The sequence below is a fragment of the Chelonia mydas genome, chromosome 1, assembly GCF_015237465.2.
Source record: "Chelonia mydas isolate rCheMyd1 chromosome 1, rCheMyd1.pri.v2, whole genome shotgun sequence".
NCBI classification, from domain to species: domain Eukaryota; kingdom Metazoa; phylum Chordata; order Testudines; family Cheloniidae; genus Chelonia; species Chelonia mydas.
In genome coordinates, this window is record NC_057849.1 from 98,768,108 (window position 1) to 98,788,801 (window position 20,694).

A 20,694-nucleotide genomic window follows, 5' to 3' on the forward strand; every position below is an offset into this window, starting at 1 on the left:
CTCCTCATAACTATGTCTTGTATGTTACTGGGAGGCACTTTGTTTCCTGTGAATACATCTGTATATGATGTTGTTAATACTTTTTGATTCTTTGATTGTCTGTCTGTCTCATACATACTCTTAATGAGACAAAGAGCCTCACGCATGTGTCGGCCCAAGACTGGTTGCTTACTTCTGTGTACCACCACAAGCTCTTGTATCATTTTCCCCTTGTATTTAAATGTTCGTGTGCATTCTCCCAACACTGGAATTTTTCCTCCATTATACTCTTTCACAGATAGTTTTGACTCTTCAACTTTTATGTGCTCCTTACATCTCTCTGTTTCAGTTTACTATATTTGTGTGCCCCAGTGTCTTACCTTGTATGCCACTTAAGTGCCATTTGCGCACATTTTAATTAGCCAATCTTTTGAGTTTTCAGCCTCCTCCATTATTGTGCTTAAGAACAGCTCTTCCTCTTCGTTAAAGAATCCGTTACTGCACTTAATACATACACTTTCCTGTTTTCTCTGCATATTTTAGCATAATGGTTGGGTTTATTACTGTTACTATGTATTTGCCTGAATGCTGGGCATTTCCTATATTCATGCTGGTTGCCACATCGCTTTACATGTTTCAGTCCTGGACAATTTTAATTTCTATGAAATTTTCCCTTCCCAATTTAGAACCAGCAAGGGAATGGAACCAAATGTGAGTTTTACAGATCTTTTCATAGCTGGTGTCAGTAAACTTTACAGCACCATGCACCAATACATATATTATTCAGACTTGTTCTGTCAGGAACTTCCACCCCATCATATATTTTGTTCAATAGGTTTGAAATAAACAACTTCCTTAAATTAGCTGAGGCACTGATTAGAAGAGGCAGAGTTTAGTACTGGCCCCAAAATGCAATTTAGAGTTAAAATTTAGATAGTAATATTGGTGAAAAATACAAATTCATGTAATTGATTTTATAATCTAGGTTCTTTTTTATTTTTAAATAGAAGATAAAGGGCCAAATTCTTGCTTGCTTTACTCATCCAAGAGTGTATAAGTAAGTTGCATGACTAAGGTGAACAGGATTTGGTAGAAAATCAGGGTCACGTACACAGGCCTTCATATCCAGAGATGTTGAAATCAGCAACAATAACGCTTCTCTCAAGTAGGGTTTGGACACAAATGTGTGGGTGTTTTTTTTTGTTTTTGTTTTTTTAAAAACACAGTATTCAGGAGGCGAAAAACCCCTGTAATAACTTACCTCACATAATTTAGAACAGTTGAAGACAGAACTGAGCAATTGGAGGGAGCGTTGTATCATTATTAAATACCCAAGGTAATAGCACGGCGGACTACATGTTTCCTACTTCTCAGTGAGCTTGTTGGTACTAGCTGTAAGAGAGAGTTTATCTTCCGTTATCAGATAATAAGTTAACAGTTTTGTCTAAGTTGTGTGTGCACAAGTTTAAGGGTTGCTTTTTTTTGTAGTAAACGAATTTTAAAATAAACTTTCATTAAGTTGGTTTATTTGACTACACTGTTAGTTTTCTAGGATCTCAAATTCCCTCTATTTGTAAAAGGATGATCTACCAAAACTGCTGTATTGTATGACAGTGTAATATATACTGTGTGCAGTGTTGTATATACTGTAATATATGATGTATATTTAGATGTCTGTATTCCATGTGTTTTATAGTTGCATTTGTATACGTGTTGGAAGATCTTAAAACGCTTCACAACCATCAACTGATATATTTTAGGATGACTTCACCTACCAATGGAGTGCCTCTAGATCAATGATCATATGCAGCTTGAGTTTGACAGAGCATAGCAACAGTGTACTCTTCATTTAAGGGCAGGAAATGAAGAAGAATAGTATGCCCAATTGAAAAAATAGGGGCCTTTAGGTAGGAAGAATGTAATTACCCAAGTTGGAATTTAGTCAGGACAATGGGCTTACAGCCTTTATTCTTATGAAAAGTGCTACTGGATATTTAATGACCACCTCAGTTTTATGCCATTTGAAAACTGGGACCTCCCAGCATCATGATGTTCCAAGCACCCTGCTGTGACACTAGCTCATTACTGATTTATTGAGACAATGCCACTTACTGAATCACCAGTACCACTACTTCCAGCACCCAGTTCTGCAACAGACTTACAAGTCATTTGTGCTCTCTCTGACTCAGGTTCTCAATTTGCAATATAGGTATATTGATGCTTATTCAGCTTTGTAACCACTGCGAGATCTCTGGGGAAAAAAGTATTGGTAAAATATTAAACATTATTGATTTATTATTTGACTTAAGAGGCATTCCCTCCAAGTTCTGATGCACTCTTATGGGATTATTGCAGTTTAAAAAATCCTGTGACTACAAGGCTGAGATTTTAAGATTTTTGGGCAGAGACTGTCTTTTTCTGTTTGTACAGCACCTTGCGCAGCGTGGTTCTGGTTCATGACTGGGGCTGCTAGGCACTACAATAATACACACTATTAAGATTTTATAATTATTTGTATTATTGATTATCGTTATTTATTGAGCTCCATTTGTGTTTGCATTATTTTGTTATAGCCATATAAGTTAAGCACAAACATAATCTTTTGCAGAATTGAGAACTGTTGCAAATATTTCAGAGAAGAAAGTTTCATTCTTGTATTTATTTGAAAGGCTTCAGTACACCTGTGGAATTGAATGGACAAAGGTATGGTTGTAGGGTATTTAGATATGTCATATGCACATATGTATTTTGAATTATAAAATACAGGTTTGTAAAGTTGTCTTTGAATATTAACTTTTAGCTTGGTAATATATGAAATGTAAAATATAGTAAGAAGTGAGCCCAGTTCCTTAGTAACATGAGATACTAGTTTAGCCAAAGGAACACCCCCTCCTCTCCACCATCAGTGCCTGTTTTTCATTTAGTGTAATGTATATTTTGTATTAAACATCTACTTGAGTGTTCTGTGCCAAGTGCAGTTATTGCTTCCAGACTGAAGGCCAAACAGCCTGGAAAATAAAGAACTGGTAACTTTCTCTACTGCAGATAGTATCGTCTTTGAAGTAGTGCTTCTTTTGGAAAAGAGAAATGATTGGTATATTAGATGAATCCTAAAAAAACCAACCCAACCCAAACTTTTTTTGGTGGACAGGGGAAATGCCTGTTGAAGAACAAATCTTATGTGGCTGTTTATATCCTGGAGAAAAGGTAAGTTGCTTAATAATTGGTGTATCTAAAAGGGATCCATATTCACTGTATAATTGGTGGGAATGGTGTTCCATGGTACATCAGGTAAGTGAAGGCTTTTTCTATCTTGCTGACGCTTTCAGAACATTTTATACAACACTTGCATCTTGTGAACATATTAAAAAACAAAACAAAACCCCCAACACCCCCCCCCCCCCCCCCGCCGCAAACCCAACGACTTGTACTAATGGTGAGGTAGATGCTTCTTTTGCCTCTGGCAAAATCCTTTACCACAGATGGGCTTGCAGTGAAGAGAACTGATAGACCTTTTTTCTCTTACACTAAAAATGAAAATGGTCCCTACAAGGCTGGAAGATTGAGAAGATTGAGATTACACTTGTTAGTGTTTGCCATTTCCTTTGTGCATACCTGATTTCTTCTCTTTATCGTCATGTAATCAGCAGCTATATCCATTTCCAGAATCTAATTGAACGTAATGAAGAAAGAGGTTGGGCTGTTAAGCCTCTGCATTCTCTGCTCTTTGTGCTGATCATAGTGCTAAAAAGAGATGAGTTAACATAAACCTGAGTAGGCTGTTTAACCTTTTTTCTCTTCTGGAAATGTAGATGCAATAACATTTGCAGTTGAAAAGGCTCCTTCACAGTTTCTAATGTTTAAGGATGCAAATGAAGCATTTTGTCTTTACTGTCGCCTGGAGGTGTTATGCAAGAAAACAGAAAGAGGTTTCTAGGATTAGTTCCACAGATTTCTTTTATCATGTAAAAAACCAAGGCTGGTTTCAGTGCCATGAACTGAAGAAAACAATATGGAAAACATCTAGGGAAAACTCTTACATGTTTCATCTGTTTCTACCTAAATTTTCTGGGTGTTCATTACTTATGAAAAGTTAAATACTTAGTTCTGTTGTGGTACATAATGTTAAAGTTAACTTTGTATCCTTTCTGGGATCCTCACTTTTAAAAAAAAGTATTCTCTAGATAGAAGCAGAATTGATCATTAATATTTGTATGTCATGTAAGTTACTGTACACTTATATTTTATAGTAGATTTTCTTTGTTATAATGTGCTTTCTGACTACTTATATGGTCCAGTGCTGCATTTGGGTTCTTGAGAAATGTACAGTTATAATAATAAAAAGATGATTACTTAGATTTTTCTTAAGCTTTGATTTGGTGTTTTATTAAATTAGATTTGGCCTTCATAGTAAAATCCAAAGCAAAATTTTGAATTTGAATACTTTTTCATGAAGATGATTAGCTTTTTGAGAGTGCAGAGAACGTTTCTTCAGTTTTGTTTTTCTACTGTTGTACTTGCCTGTTAATGATATTTTAGTGTTCTTATTATTGCATTTCTAGAAATTGGAAATTTCTTCCAATAAAGAATTTTCTTCAAAATAAAGAAAATACAATTTATTGGATATACTATGAAATTCCTGTGTAATGGTTAATAAATGTGAAAATTAGTTCATACTGTACAATAGTATGATTTTGGAATATATGTGCCCTGATAAGATTAATATTCTTTATTGTGCCATTCTAATTACCATGTTATGAGTATAGAAATTCATATTTTAGGAAACTTTTAAATAAACGTTAGTTTCTAATATTACTTTTCATTTAGTAGTTTGTGCCTTAGGTGATGCTGACTAGACGTATTATGGCTGCTCCTTGACCCCTACCCAAGAGGTTACATACCTTTCTTCTGAGACAAGCAGTTGCAGGGGTACAGAGTAACAGCCGTGTTAGTCTGTATTCGCAAAAAGAAAAGGAGTACTTGTGGCATCCGATGAAGTGAGCTGTAGCTCACGAAAGCTTATGCTCAAATAAATTGGTTAGTCTCTAAGGTGTCACAAGTACTCCTTTTCTAGTTGCAGGGGTAGTGGAACTAGAGTCCTATAATGCAGTCTTGAGTCCAGTCCATACTGGGCCAGAAACAGTGCTTGGAAACCATGTTTAAACTTTATTTAAGCATGAATCTATCTAAACAAAATTCTGGAACAGTTTAATCCCCCCCACCCCCCTTTTTATATTAGTTCTCGTGGAAGTGTATTTAAATATAGTGTAAACACTGTGCCCATACTTTCTTTGCAGCCCATTACAGAGAGGGGAAGAGTGTCAAATGTTTGGTTCAACTTGAGGTAGTCCTATTTTTGTATCCTGTCCATAGGAGGCTTGTGCTTGTCATATGGACAGAAATATATTAAATATCCAGTACGCTAGATTATGTATGTTGTTTTACTGGTATTATAGGACAAAAATTCACCATCTCCAATAAAATGATTAATTTGCAGCAAAATTTATTTCTGGCTAGTTGGCTGTCTGATGACATTTATATTGCCATTACTATGTATATGTTAGACTATTACTTGGAGTGAAGAGTGGGCTTAAATTCATAGCAGTTCTCAGTCTGGTGGTGGTGTTCTACAGAGGAGTATACAAATAAATCTTGTTAGTTCATGTTTTAATAAAGCAAAAACATAAATTTAAGCCTCCTAGTTGGATGAATTTCAAGTAGATTAAATACTATCCAACATATTTCAAGGGTTTCAGGATTTTAAATGGGTATCCTATCATGGCCACATTTTTTCCCCTTATGCTCATAGTTGTAAAAGTGCCTTTAAGGTTTCTATAAACTCAGTTTTAAGAACAGTCTGAAGCAAATTTCTTACCCCTAGTTTCATTTGATTTAAAGTAGAGTTCCTTCTTTTTTCAATAACTTTATTTAAAAAAAAAAAACCTTTTTAAGATTTACTCTTACATATACAGCACTTACATCTATGTGAGAGAGTCAGTAAACAATAACATGCATAATGCAAGGTACAAAAATAAAAAATTGTCATGGGATAACTTGATATGGGGCAGGAGTCTCTTCTACAGATCTCTTTATGGTCTTCTGCAGAAATCTCCTTTACCTCTTTTACAACAATTACTGAACTTCAGGGCTGCAGAACTTCCTCCTGTAAACCAAATGGCTGGTAGATTTGCATAGTTGTGGATCACTTGACCCTGCCTCATGCATGCTCTACCTGGCCAGAGACTGCTCCCATATTCCCCTTCATAGTAGGATTCTGGGAGACCACATGTAACATAAGGAGCCACATGGTGTTCAGGTGGATTCTCTGGGCACGTCTACACTGCAATAAAAGACCTGTGGCTGGTATGGGTTAGCTGAGGAGGGTGGATTTCAGATCCTGGAGTCCAAACCAAGCCTGAATGTCTTCACTGCAATTTTTTAGCCCTTCAGCCTGAATCAGTTGACTCGGGTTTTGAGACTCAGTGCTATGGGTTTTTTATTGCAGTGTAGGCATACCCTTAAAGTGGATTCTTCAAATCCTGCCTCCCACAACCCACTCATCATGACTTGACCACTTCTTCTGCATTCAGGATCATATATGCCTATGTAGATGGCAATGGAGAAATGGCTTGTTTCTAATCCTGTAGGTATGTTAGATTTCATAATAAACTAATTTTATTTTCTTTTATTTTCTGTTCACCATCAATTTTTTTAGCTGTTCATAATTGTAAGGAACCATAATTAAATACAGAACGAAGGAGCCTACTATGACTCTCCTCAGAAAGCATGATTGTATCATCATAGAGGGATAATGGCAACAGGCTTTAGATTTCTAGTGACACAGAAAAAAGATTAACTTGATGGCTGTGGAATATATTATAAATAGGGCTGTTGATTAATTTTTTTAATCGCAGTTAATTTTTTTGAGTTAATCGCGTGAGTTAACTGCGATTAATCGCACTGTTAAATAATAGAATACCAATTGAAATTTATTAAATTTTTTGGATGTTTTTCTACATTTTCAAATATATTGATTTCTGTTACAACACAGAATACAAAGTGTACAGTGCTCACTTCATATTATTTTTGATTACAAATATTTGCACTGTAAAAATGATAAAAGAAATAGTATTTTTCAATTCATGTCATACAAGTACTATAGTGCAATCTCTATTGTGGAAGTGTAACTTACAAATGTTGATTTTTTTATTACATAACTGCACTCTCAAACAAAACAATGTAAAACTTTAGAGCCTACAAGTCCACTCAGTCCTACTTCTTGTTCAGCCAATCGCTAAGACAAACAAGTTTGTTTACATTTATGGGAGATACTGCTGCCTTTTTCTTATTTACGACGTCACCCAAAAGTGAGAACAGGCGTTCGCAAGGCACTTTTGTAGCCGGGATCGCAAGGTATTTACGTGCCAGATATGCTAAACATTCGTGTACCCCTTCATGCTTCAGCCACCATTCCGGAGGACATGCTTCCATGCTGATGATGTTCGTTAAAAAAATAGTGCATTAATTAAATTTGTGACTGAACTTGTTGGAGGGAGAATTGTATGTCCCCTGCTCTGCTTTACCCACGTTCTGCCAAATTTTTCATGTTATAGCAGTCTCAGATGATGACCCAGCACATGTTGTTTGATTTAAGAACACTTTCACTGCAGATTTGGCAAAATGCAAAGAAGGTACCAATGTAAGATTTCTAGAAATAGCTACAGCTCTCGACCCAAGGTTTAAGAATCTGAAGTGCCATCCAAAATCTGAGAGGGACGAGGTGTGGAGCATGCTTTCAGAAGTCTTAAAAGCGCAACACTCAGACGTGGAAACTTCAGAACCCGAACCACCAAAAAAGAAAATCCAGCGCTTCTGGTGGTGGCTTCTGACTCAGATGATGAAAATGAACATGCATCGGTCTGCTCTGCGTTGGATCGTTATCGAGCAGAAACCGTCATCAGCATGGATGCATGTCCTCTGGAATGGGGGTTGAAGCATGAAGGGACATATGCATCTTTAGCGCATCTCGCATGTAAATATCTTGCAACGCCGGTTACAGCAGTGCCATGCAAACGTCTGTTCTCACTTTTGGGTGACATTGTAAAGAAGAAGCGGTCTGCATTATCGCCTGCAAATGTAACCAAACTTGTTTGTCTGAGCAATTGGCTGAAGTAGGACTGAGTGGACTTTGTTTTATTTTTGAATGCAGTTATTTTTTTGTACATAATTCAACATTTGTAAGTTCAACTTTCATGATAAAGAGTTTGCACTACATTACTTATATTAGGTGAATTGAAAATACTATTTCTTTTGTTTTTTACAGTGCAAATATTTGTAATAAAAAATAAAGTGAGCACTGTACACTTTGTATTCTGTGTTGTAATTGAAACCAATATATTTGAAAATGTAGAAAACCTCCAAAAATATTTAAATAAATGGTATTCTATTATTGTTTAACAGTGCAATTAATTGCGGTTAATTTTTTTAATTGTGAAATTAATCGCAATTAATTTTTTTTAATCGCTTGACAGCCCTAATTATAAATTTGCTCTTTACAAAAGTAGAACCACAAAAATTCCTCTTGTTGTAGTTTGCTTTTGGGTATACAGGAAACAACTGACAAAACCTTATCATTGGGTACATGACCATTATATTTCTGAACAAAATGCAGATGCATGTTATGCTGAATTTATGGTGAGACCTGAATGTAACAGTGTAAATGCAAAGTGGAAACGTGGCAAGCGTTGGTGTTCAATAAGTCTTCAAGTTTTGAATGTATTTTTTAATACGTATGTGGGAAAGAGAAAAGTTGGAAGCTGTTCTTGATATTTAGTATAACAGGAGTTTGACATATCAGCTGAAAAGGATTTGGTCTGCTTTTTGGCAACTTAGTTTGGGTATTTGTTGAATTTTTTGCAGTTTCATAGGTGTGTTGCAGAGCACAATGTGCAGAGTCCCACATTTTGTGTGATCTTGACACACTTTATAGTGAATAATTTAGGCAGTGGGAAAGAACTAGATGGGGAAGTGACCCACTGTAGCTAGACTAGGGGGATGAAAAACAGGTGGTGCTTTTCTGTCTTCTGTTGAGATTTTTAGAGTAGTTTTATGGGAGGACAAAGATTTGGAGTTGTCAGATGCACAGGACAGTGAGTTGATGCATGCGTCGAAAGGGAGATTGTTCCCCTCTTATTTTTAGAAAGCACAAGTTTTAAACTCTACATTTGAAGATAATTTGTTTGTTTTTTTTTAAACCCAGGGTTTTTTATTTCTTTATTTATGCAGGTACTTTAACTTTCTTGAACTCAACATGTAGGAATGTTGTGAGTCTGTCATGTCTCCTGCAAGTGTAGAACGTAGGTTTATTCTGGAAGTTCTAAAGTGGACTCATCTAGAATCTATTCTTCCTTGGTAGCCCTGCTTGCATTAGAGGACAAAAAGGCAGCACAGAAGTTTTATTTGTTGTAACTGTGGACTCTGTGCAGCACAGTGAGAAGTGGCCTGGCCATAGGATCCAGTTCATGATGTCTTCTTATGGAGAAGTATTCAGAGCTTGATCCTCTGAGCTGCTAAACTCTGGCTCAGATCCAGTAAACATTTACGCATGAGCTTAACTTTAAGCCTGTGATTTGTCCCAAGTCAGTGTGACTACTTACGTGCTTAAATACTTTGCTGAATTGGGGTCACAATGCTCAGCTCCTTGTAGAACTGAGTCCGTAATGCTTTTCTCTACACTTCTAGGTGACAGGTTTCAGAGTAATTTCTAGGTGAAATTCCTTTCTTCATCACTTTTTCTGCTCCTTCTCTTTTTAGCTTTTTTCCTCTTCCTCATCCCCTCCCACCTTCCCAGGGGTGAAAGTAACATTCAACACTTACTGGTATGGGGGCTGGCTCTGGCCCCTGGAAGGGGTGGGGCCTTGGGCGGAAGGAGCGGGGCTTGGAGTCAGTGTCCCTTAGCCAGCCCATCAGCGCTGCCTGGCCCATGCTGCTCGGGGCTCCAGCAGCAATTTAAAGGGCCCAGGGTAGCTGCTCCATTTGCCTTCCCCCCACCCCCATCGGTGGGGGGAGGCAAAAGGAGCAGAAAGAACAGAAAACAGGGTTGTTTTTTTCTGTTTACGTTCATATTGTCTATTTCCTTAAATCTATTTAAAGGCTTAAGCCCTAAACTGACTTCTGAAACCAAATCTCAATTTAATGTTGCAGGTTCTCATTAAACCATTCTATAACAACTCCAGCAGGCCCCTTAGCATTATCCATTACTTGACTCTCTTAAAATAGCCTTTTTAGTGGCCCTCAATTCAGACTATATCTGAATTTTTTTTCTGAACAAAGTGGTAGATGTTCAGAACACCCCCTTTCTTCCTGGTGCTCATCCCTAAGATCAACTCTATTTCATTTCAGTGAGAACATTTTACCATCTCTGCATTCTAAGCAAGCCCAAAGAGACCATTTTATAACAAATAATGCACACTGATTATTATTTTGCAACATCGTGACATTGCATTTTTCATATTTTGGTGTTTATATCAATAGTTTGTTCTTTATTGACACATCAATAAAATGTGAAGACATAGCTACTGTGACGTCAGCCGTAATAATAATAAATGATTACATTGTCTTGAAAGGATAAGATAAATAGGTGGCAACCCAACGTGCCCATACACCCCACACATAAAATTAACTTTAACTTTGTAGTTAGATGTTGATAGATGTTTGGCTCTATGTGTGTGTGCTCTCTGTGTGCTGCCCTAGCCCTAAGCAGAGAGCTGGCATGGCAGACCTCGAGTGAATCACTCAGTGACCACAAAATCCGTTAAGGCACGAAGGCACCAGCCCAGGTTTATTGTCGATGAAGCAAAGTACTATTATCCCTCAGCCTCTACCAGATCACTAATACATGTATGCCCTCAACAATGGACCAGCTCGGTGAATGGTGGGACTTTCCGTTCCTCCCTAGGCCAGACAGAAATACTCCCTCTGATACAAACAAGTTAGTACTGCTCCTATAACATAGTAAGTTACTGCCCCATGACATGGCTAGTTATCCATCACCTTGTACATGTTGGTTTGATCAAAACATCTTTATTACGTACTGTCATCCCAACCTTATTTTTTAGGAGGGGTCATTGTGTTTCTGTTATCCTTGGGGAATGTTTTTGTACCATCCTTGATATTGGGATGTTCTGGTACCACTTGATATCTGGATGTGTTTGCATGAGTACTCTGTGACTAGCACTTATTATTTTTCTGCAATATCAGCCCTGTTCTTGCCAGATTCTGTGAGTAGGTCCTGCCTCATACCTGGCCTCTGATACAAGGGGTTATGTCTTAGGCTCTCTTCCTACTAAATTTTCCCATTTTTTTTGTCTTTTTACGGGGAGGATGTTTACCCATCATCCCGGAAAAGCATAATGCTTGGACTGAAGATGGCCCAGTGGGCTAAACACTGTTATGTGGCCACCTTACTTTTCCATCTATATATTCACACCCCATCTGTCCGTTAGTCTGCACTTAGTCTGGAGAGATTTTATTTTCCAATTGTTTTTAGTCCCCTATAGTGGACCTGGGAATGTTAGGCCTGGCACCATGACTGAGGCTTGGGGTGTAGAGTTGTACTTTGATAACCTGTGGGTGACATGAGGAGGCCTTTATACTTAGTTGGTGGTCAATGAGATGGGCGTTGGTCAAGATTATAATAATACGCACATGTGTATATGTTTATACCTTAAACATTTATTATAGGGCACATGTGGTTCAACACACCTCACAGAGTATCCAAGTATACAGATGTCCAACAGCCTTTACAAACTGGTATAAGTACAAATATTTGCTTTAAAAATATTAATAAGCATTTGATTATTCCTTATAATGATTATTCATTACTGTGGCAGTGTTGATGGTGGCCGATCTGGGTCATTCCACAAACTTTAAAGCACAAATTCTGAACTTCAGAATAGTATCAGTGTTAAATGGCAACTGTGGAAAATATTGATATTCAGTAAGCTGTCCTTCCTCAACACTTTCAGTTGTGGTGGTTAACTTTTGCTGCTTAACTGATTATTCAAATAGAGAGAGGCTCTTCTCTTTTAAATCAAGCCAATGGGAAAAGCCATACAGTCTGGCATGACTACTCTTTTGATGGTTAACCTTAATCCTCCTTTGATCCCTATATAAAATTTTAAATATCTTAATAATGTAATTGTTCTGGCTCTAATTTTTGTGTACAAAGCTTCTTCCTTTTCTGTGTATGCGCACAAACATAGTGTAAAGTAGTTACTTTCACCAAAGGTGATTATAATGGAATTGCCGGTGGAACTGCATAATATTATCCCTTAGTAGAGGATGCTAAGAAACTGTTATGAAAGGTACATTTTTCACTTAAGAAAACCCAATTTTGTTGGCTAGCATCATAGGGGATAAATGAGAAAAAATCATACTTTAATACTAGTAGCATGAATTAATTTTTATGCCACCCTACGTCCAGCTGAATGTGGAAAACCACATTTGTAAGATTTCACTTGTCTGAAGGATGCATGCAAATATTATATTTTCCATATTGCAGTATTTTCAATATTTTTTTAAGTTCAGTCTTCAAAGTTTTTTAAAATGTTGAATAAAAGACTTTCATTTTGATGTTGGATAAGGCTTTGGTTTAAAGAATGCATAATGAAATCCCGAACTGTATTATACTTTAGTAAGCAATCTTTATAAGTCACTTTTGGCTATTTCGATCATTGGTTAACTGGACTCCTCTCACTCAAGGGATATTTCTAATTTTCAAGCTGGAATACTTTGACTTTCTGCTGTTTTCTTTGGCCTGGCTTTGATTTATACAGACACAGATTATAGGGGCTTTGAATCTGTGTGTATGCATGTTTAACAAGTCCATATACATTTTTAATGTACCAGCTCAAGTGCTTGTTCCCTTTTAGTTATGTTTCTTCATAAATATATTATTTTCCAAATAAAGTTTCATTAAGAAATTTAGATTTTTCTTGTGTAAACCCATAATGAACTCCTGCTTAAGGATGTTTTTTTTTGTTTTGTTTTGTTTTTAATTTAAACCTTCATTGTCTCCACAGGCATCAGAAGGTGTCACCTTTATTGGACCTGACACACATGCTATTCAAGCTATGGGAGACAAGATTGAAAGCAAATTATTAGCCAAGAATGCAAAGGTCAACACAATCCCTGGCTTTGATGGAGTGGTCAAGGTGAGAAACTGTTTAACTGCTGTCTCTCGTCTATGGGCTCTGACATTGTTTAAATAAAAGTACCACTCTCTTCAGAGGTGTGATATAGGATGCAATTATAAATTCAATATTCCAACTTCAATAGAAGATCCAACTGAAAAATGTCATTGTCCTGATATTTTCAATGGCAAAAATGCTTCTGAAGAGGAAGAGCTATTGGAAGAATAGAATGAATTGTCAAATATTAAGCAGTATGCCATGGACGGCATATGAGGTGTGGTTCCTCAAAACATCTCACGTTTTAAATTACATTTGAGATAGTTAAGACCGGGGAATATGAGTTTAATACACCAGATGTAGGTTGGTGGTTGTGTGCGTGCGTGCGTGTATGCATATATACCTTGATGTGTGTTTTTCTTCCTTCATTTTCCCCCAGTTGTATTAACTTTATTGGCATGACCTAGGTAAAGTGTTGCCAAAGTTAATATGTTAAGTATTTGTGGGCAGCACAGGTTTCGCAGTGGCGTTTGATACACCATGTGTATTTTGTATTTCTCCCCAGTACTAAGTCAGTTGTAAACTACCTTATATTATGAGACTGGTTCTATAAAAAAGCTCTTTCTTTTCTTCCAGACTTATAAGCAGTGTTTCTTCCTTGCTTTTAGCAGGAATTCTTACACTATTTCCCATAGCTGTGTTTCTGTGTCTCGTACAGTGAAACGGAAAATGTTTTGATTTCATCTCTCCTTTGACATATTGTGATGTTGGTCTTCTATTTTTCTCCTTTTGTGTGTGTCTGTGAATAGGCTACATAACGGGGTTATAATACAAAATTGTTTGCACCTGCTGAAAACTTGTTGAAACTTTCACCTTTTGGGGTGAAATTTCTCATGGTTGGTCTTCAAGTTGAATTTTTGGGGTAATTGTGAGCAAATATCCCTTCATCTGTTTTTGTTATGGGAAAAGGGGGAAAATATATTTCCCATTTAAAAAAAATTTTGATCAATATTTTTTTAATTTAGCGGAAGCCAAAAACAGCTGAAGTTTATAATCTTGACACTTGGCATTGACCTGGTCCTCATAAGGCTTGTGTACATTATGAAATATTGTTGTATTTTGAAGATGATTGTGAACAAATGAATTTCTTGACACAATGCTGACCATGATTTAGGGCTTGTTTACATGGGGAATTTAGTGCAAAATATCTAGGGAGGGAATTTAAAGTGCAAGAGTGCCTTTTTGTGGTGTTAATCCTCATCCAAAATGGATTAAGCTAAACTGCACAAAAGTATTATTTGCACAAAATAAGTGTGTCCACACAAGGAGATGGTATGGAATACTCACTGATAGCTATACAGTACTAGCTATTCTGGGCTTTTCCCCCTGTAGACAAACACTTAGTGATCTGCACAGACCAAGACACATAGTGTTCAGCATCATGTCAGTTAACCAGGATTAAACCCTTCTGGGGTTTTTTGCTGGAAGGAATGAGTGACAGAGAGATTAATGAGAGAGAGGGAGGTAGAGAGGACGTGATGCGGGGAGAAATTGAAAGAACATATCCTATGGACCTGGGAGCAGAGGTAGTCCTTCACCTCCAAGTTCTGCGTTTTCACTAAGGGTATGTCTACACTGCCCATGTTACAGCATGGCCATGGCAGTGCTGTGATGTGGGCAGTGTAGACACGCTTTATCGCCAGGGGAGAGCTCTCTTGGCGATTAAAAACAAACCAACAACAAACCCCCCCCAACCCCCCAGCCTGAACGAGCGGTGGTAGCTTTATTTCTGGGAGCACGGCTCCTGGCTATAAAGCACTGTCTATACTGGCACTTTTCAGTGCTAAAACTTTTGTCACTTCACAAGGTGTTTTTTCACACCCCTGAACGACTAAAGTTTTAGCTCTGAAAGTGGCAGTGTAGAAACAGCCTAAATCTAGCTTTTCCTGCAGCAACAGAAGCCAGCCTGGGTTTTACACAGGTAGCTTTGCTTCCATTATGCTTTCCCCACAGAGAGGCAGCTTTACAAAACCATTTTTTCCTATGTGGTTGCCTCTTTGAATTGGCCTGAGAGTGACCTAGATAATGACTGGACGCTGGATGCTAGTCACTGTGGATCTGCATACACTAGGCAAAATAACATTGCTAGTGCTGGTGATGGAAATGCCTGGGGCCTGCGATGTCTGAAGGACTCATTTGTGTTCTCAAATAGGTGTTCACAGGCATTTTACAATGGCATTACCATCCATGAGAGTACACTGCCTTGGATCAAACCTTTATAAAGCCACTACCTACACTGGTGTGCTCTCTGCTGGTGCAGTGCTAATGTTGTTTGGAATGCTGAGATGTTGCATCAGTAACAGGTCATCTTGGATCCATTGCAGGATTCTATATCCTGTCTTTCAGCAACTGCTCCATACAAGGTTTGGAAGACTTAGCAACAGTGTAGCTGTTACCCAGCTGAACTCTGCTCTTCCTGGTAACTTGTCCCTCATTCTAACAATCCTAAGGGCAAGTAGGGACTGCAACTGGAAAAAAATCTGATGAGTGGGACCCATGGAGTTGAATATTCATAAATAGCCTTTATTTTACACATGAAACCATCAAATGTTTATGGAACACTTAATATTAAAAATTATCATACAGTTGTTTTGTTTGGCTATGTCTACACTGGCAAGTGAAAGACAAAACTTGTGTCGTTCAGAGGTGTTGGAAACCCCCACCCCCGAAAGACGAATGTTTTGTCGATGACAAGCACCAGTGTGAACAGCACTAAGTGTGAAGAGCGCTCCTGCTGATAAGGCTAACACCGCTCATTGGGGGTGGGAGTTTCTTGTTGGCAGGAGAGCCGACAGACAGCAGCTACACTACGCTCATTTTAGCGGCACAGTGTAGACACAGCCTTAATGTTTTTCGGTACTGGTTGTTTTATTCTATTGTAAAATATCAAGCCTACAAAATCAGGATAAGTGGTTAGTAAACACTAATGACACAACTAATAAAACTAATGGGGGAAAATAACTGCCTATATGTAGTTATGCCTGAGGCCTGTGGTTGCAATGTTTTTTTGGAAAACTAGCTAAGAAACTTCCAGAACCCGAAAAAATGAATGGAAAGAGGATCACTAGTGATATGATGTTTGTATTAGTATGTGGATGACAGGCAGCTGCACGTGACCTTTATGCCAAATATAAACAATGCCATCTCCCAGCCCTCAATGTTTGGATGGGATCAGCACCTACTTAAATGAAGAGCGTGTCCCTCAAAACTTCTGCCACTCCTGCCCCCCAAATCCTCGTAAAACAAAACTCACTAATCAGGTTACATTTCCTACCTTCTGGGGAGAAAGGAAAATTGTTTCTTTTTGATCCTTGTGAGATTCCTGGATATCAGAAACAACCTGTAGATATGCTCATTAGACAACACTGCTTCCACATGAAATAAAGACTTGAACAGAAGAGAGGTTGACTTGACTGGAAAAGCCTGAGACACTATATACTTAGACCCATGGGAAGAACCCCATCAGCCAAAGTAGGATGAGACTATCTGCCTCTGCTTGCCCTTGAATCCCCTGATTGGAAGGAATCACAACAGATATGAACCTGTTTATTGTGGTATCCACCTGGATCCCAAAGTGTTACAGGGCGTTTAGTCCCTGGTAGGTAGATTTCTTGATCAATCAGCTAGTGTGAGGAACAGCTCTGCATTCCATTTGCCAATTCAGCCAGGAAGTGAGGGGCAAGGCAGTGAGGAGCTCAGTGGATACTATCACAGGAGCTGCATTCAAGGGAGGGGATGAGGAGCTAAAAGCATGGTGTTTGGGTCTCAGACTTGTTTTTAACTTTGCATTTCTGCCTTTCTAGTGGCCATCCACTTGGCCAGTGAGCAGGAAAGCCTTCAGGCTCTTTTGTGTTTGAATCCCTACCTGACTCTTCATCAGGACAAGGCAGTCATGAGGAGTGGGATTTTTAAAGACACAAAGGGCTTTTATGTTCTCTAATTCCACTGAAAGTCATTGGGAGTTGGATGCCTAACTCCCCTTTGTGCCTAAACCTGTTCTCCTTTTTACTTACCAAGATGACTTCCTCTTTCCATTTGGAAAGAAAAATGCCTTCACACTCTTTGTGTGAAGAGAGCTTTGCATAATACTGTAAAGATCACTTCACAAGTTAGAAAGACAGACGAGGGTTGTTTTTTGGTGGACAAAAAGGCATAAGAAAGACAGTGCTTCGCTGTCTTGTTTAGTTCAAGACTACGTTAAGGAAGACTACATTGCTCAGAGTGAAGAGCTGTCTGTCTGTTAATTGTCATTTAAACAGTGCTGCGAAATGTACAGGGTGCTTTACAAATCTAGAGTAGAACATGTCCCCTTCCTCAAATAGCTTATCATTTAAGACAGCGGTTTTCAACCTGGGGCCCATGGACCCAAGGGCGTCTGTAGACTATGCCTAAGATTTCCAAAGGGATCCGCACCGCCATTAGAAATTTTTTAGGGGCCTGCAAACGAAAAAAGGTTGAAAATCACTGATTTAAGATATGAGACAAATAAAGGTCTAAACACAGCACAACAGTTCAGGTAGGAGAGGCTGTGGAGAGGTTATAGGCCAGAAGAACAAAGTACTGTACAGTAGAAAGGATTCTTTCAAGGATTCGTCTTTAAGAAGAGTTTTGAAAAATGGAAGAAGAGGGTGCCTGGCATACAAGAGATGGGAGCCTGTTCCCAAGGGAGTGATCAGCATAAATGAAGGTTTGAAGTCAAGAGTGGAAGAGGGAGATGAAGGGATCATTGAAGATAGAGTATTGGGAGAAGCAGTGAAAGTGAGTTGTGGAGTAAGAGAAAATAAGAGCACAGCTGTGGGTGAGAGCAGGTTTATACAAGAAGATGAGGAGCTTGAATCTGATACAGTAAGATAAAGGGAGTCAGTAGGGGGATTCAAGGTTGTGGGGCATCGGTTTGAGAACATGAGGACTTCAGCAGGTATTTTGGTTAGATTGGGGCCTGGTCTACATCTTAAAATTTAGGTCAACATAGCTACATCTTCCAGGAGCGTGAAAAACCCACACCACTGAGCGACACAACTATGCTGACCTAACCCCCAGTGCAGTTATGCTACCAGAAGAATCCTGTGGTGCTGTAGCTTTGCTGGTATAGTCTCTGTAGTGAACACATGGCATTAAATGGGAGAGGTGAGAAGCAGAGAGGCTAAAGAAAAAGGTTACAATAATAATCAAGGTGAGCAATGACCAAACTGAGTGGTGATAAAGAAGTGTATGTGGGTTTCTCGCAGTGGGGAAAGTGACAGAAGGCAAGATTTTACAGGTTAAAGAAATGTGAGGGAGAAACTGGGTAGTGGGGAGGAGGAAAGAGGCTGTAGTGAAAGGTGGGAGTGGGGAAGATAGTGGAGAAAAGTTTTTATTGCTGGATAGTGTCCAGTTTACTTGTACAGCAAGTGCCGCAATGCTGAGTATGGGTCCAGTAGGTTAATATCTGTAGATGAAATCCTCTCCCCTCTGAAATCAATGGGAGTTTTGACATAGATTTCAGTGGGGTGAAGATTTTTTGGTTTGTTTTGTTTTTTCCCTACATAGCCATTTCAGTATGTTTTTGAGCTGGGTAGTGATGTTAAAATGCCCCCTAAACCTCTCGCAAAATAAATATTGGACATTAGTAACTGCTTACCTATTAGTTTAGATTTTCCAAGTTCCTCTACACCACCAAACATCGCCGTCCCTGAAAAATACGATGTAGTTATTCCTAAGTAATAAAAATTGTATAGCTCCCAAAGTCTCTCAACTAGTTCAGCTAGTCAATCCACTTCATCACAGTAGTTCTACTTTTTTCCTGTCTCCATTTGCTGGTACCTGGGAAAGAAGAATTTAAACCAAATGAACACGTAAGAAATTTCTATTTAATTTAACAAAAATGACTTTTTAATGCCCCTTTAACTTAACCATGGTGAACTCAGCCATTAGTAAAAACATAATCGTTAACGTGACTTTTATATCACTTTTTTTATTAATTGTCCAAACTAGTAAAAAATGTAATAACATAAAATAATATGCTAGAATTGTATAGTTTTTTAATAATTAATCTGTTTTAAACAAAAACTAGTGTAGCTTATGTGTATTTACAGGAAACAACAGTACACCAATGAAACCTTTGCAAAAGATGAAATTCATTAAAATATTTTAAAATATTTTTTTAATACTCATGTTTTCTTTGTATATTTTCCACACATGATCTTATGCATTGGGTAATACCTTATTTGTGATACTGATTTTTTTTCCCATGGCAACTATGCAGTGTCTGTCAGAACTACTCAGCACCAATAATCTAAAAATAACTGCCTTAAATTTTTATTAGAACTTGGACACTTGCCATATTTATGTAATGCTCAAATAAAATGCACTGTATTAAAATTTACTGTTTCAGGGAAAGAGATCAAAAGGCAGTTGCTAGAGACTGGATTATGCTAGTTGTTTATGCATTTTTCCAAACAGTTTCCATCTCCTCTCTCTTTTTAGAATTCTAAAACAAACAAACAATATCTTCTGTTTCTAAAGCAGACTTCGAAAGCTAAAAAATTTGAATATGCGTTGAATTGCTATTGTGAAGTTCTTTCAATTTAATACATTAGAACTGTTAACTAAATTGATGTTAAAATAGTGTAAATAAGTGATATCCTTGTTGGTAGACTTCTTAAATCTGTTCCCCTCGCTGTTTTTCAGGATAAAATGGTTTGAGGCAATTAATGCTATGCTCCTCATATTGCACTATTTATTCTTTAAAATTGTTGACTGTATATATAAAACAATCATGGCTCTGAAAAGTTGTCTTCCAGTGATTTGCTGCTTGTTTTTCTCTGAACTTGCAATATACATTAGCCACTTGTTTGCAGGTAACTAAGTGAAAAAATTTATCCTATTTGCTTCCCCCTCTTCCAATTCTATTTTGCAAATATATGACTGAATTTGCAAGAGAAAAGAAATGTAAAAGTTTCCTTCTTGACTATAATCGTGGCTCTTCATCAGTCATCACTCTTCCTGCATTTTGTTCAAGAGGCTCTAATTGTCTGCATTTGGCAGGTTTAACACTTCCTGACAGAGAGGCTATTAAGGGGAAGTATTCTCGCATAACTGTCACAGGCAGGAACAAAGAACCTTCAAACTCAATGTGTGGAAACCACTAACATTCTTAAATGACCCTTTTCATGCATTTTTATCCCTTTAAGCTAAAATTTGGAGAGTGCAGGGTCATGGAAAGCAGCAAGGTGTAATAAAACAGTAAACCTTGATTTTATTTTGTAGATTTATCTCTGACTTAAAAACAATTGTTATTTGGAAAAATCTCATTAACAGATGTGACTGCTTGGAGTAAAAAGACTTAAAACTGATGTAGCTTTCAGGACTGCTTTGAACTTAACAAGCACCGATTTGTGGAGCAGACTAGCTAATGAAAGGAAATTAAATTTTCTGACAACTTCCCCTGCCAGCCTCCTTATTCTTCATGGGGTTGTTACTAGGT

At 37.9% G+C, this 20,694-nt stretch overlaps 1 protein-coding gene across 8 annotated transcripts in view; it reads left to right on the top strand.

The window, feature by feature from the left end:
* PCCA (propionyl-CoA carboxylase subunit alpha) overlaps window positions 1–20,694 on the top strand; it is a 391,797-nt gene that overhangs the window by 100,111 nt on the left and 270,992 nt on the right. For all 8 annotated transcript variants that reach the window (XM_037896419.2, XM_043535149.1, XM_037896417.2 and 5 more), the window contains one exon: window positions 13,062–13,193. In XM_037896419.2, coding sequence (XP_037752347.1) covers window positions 13,062–13,193 — 132 coding nt within the window. The remainder of the gene's footprint in view (window positions 1–13,061; window positions 13,194–20,694) is intronic.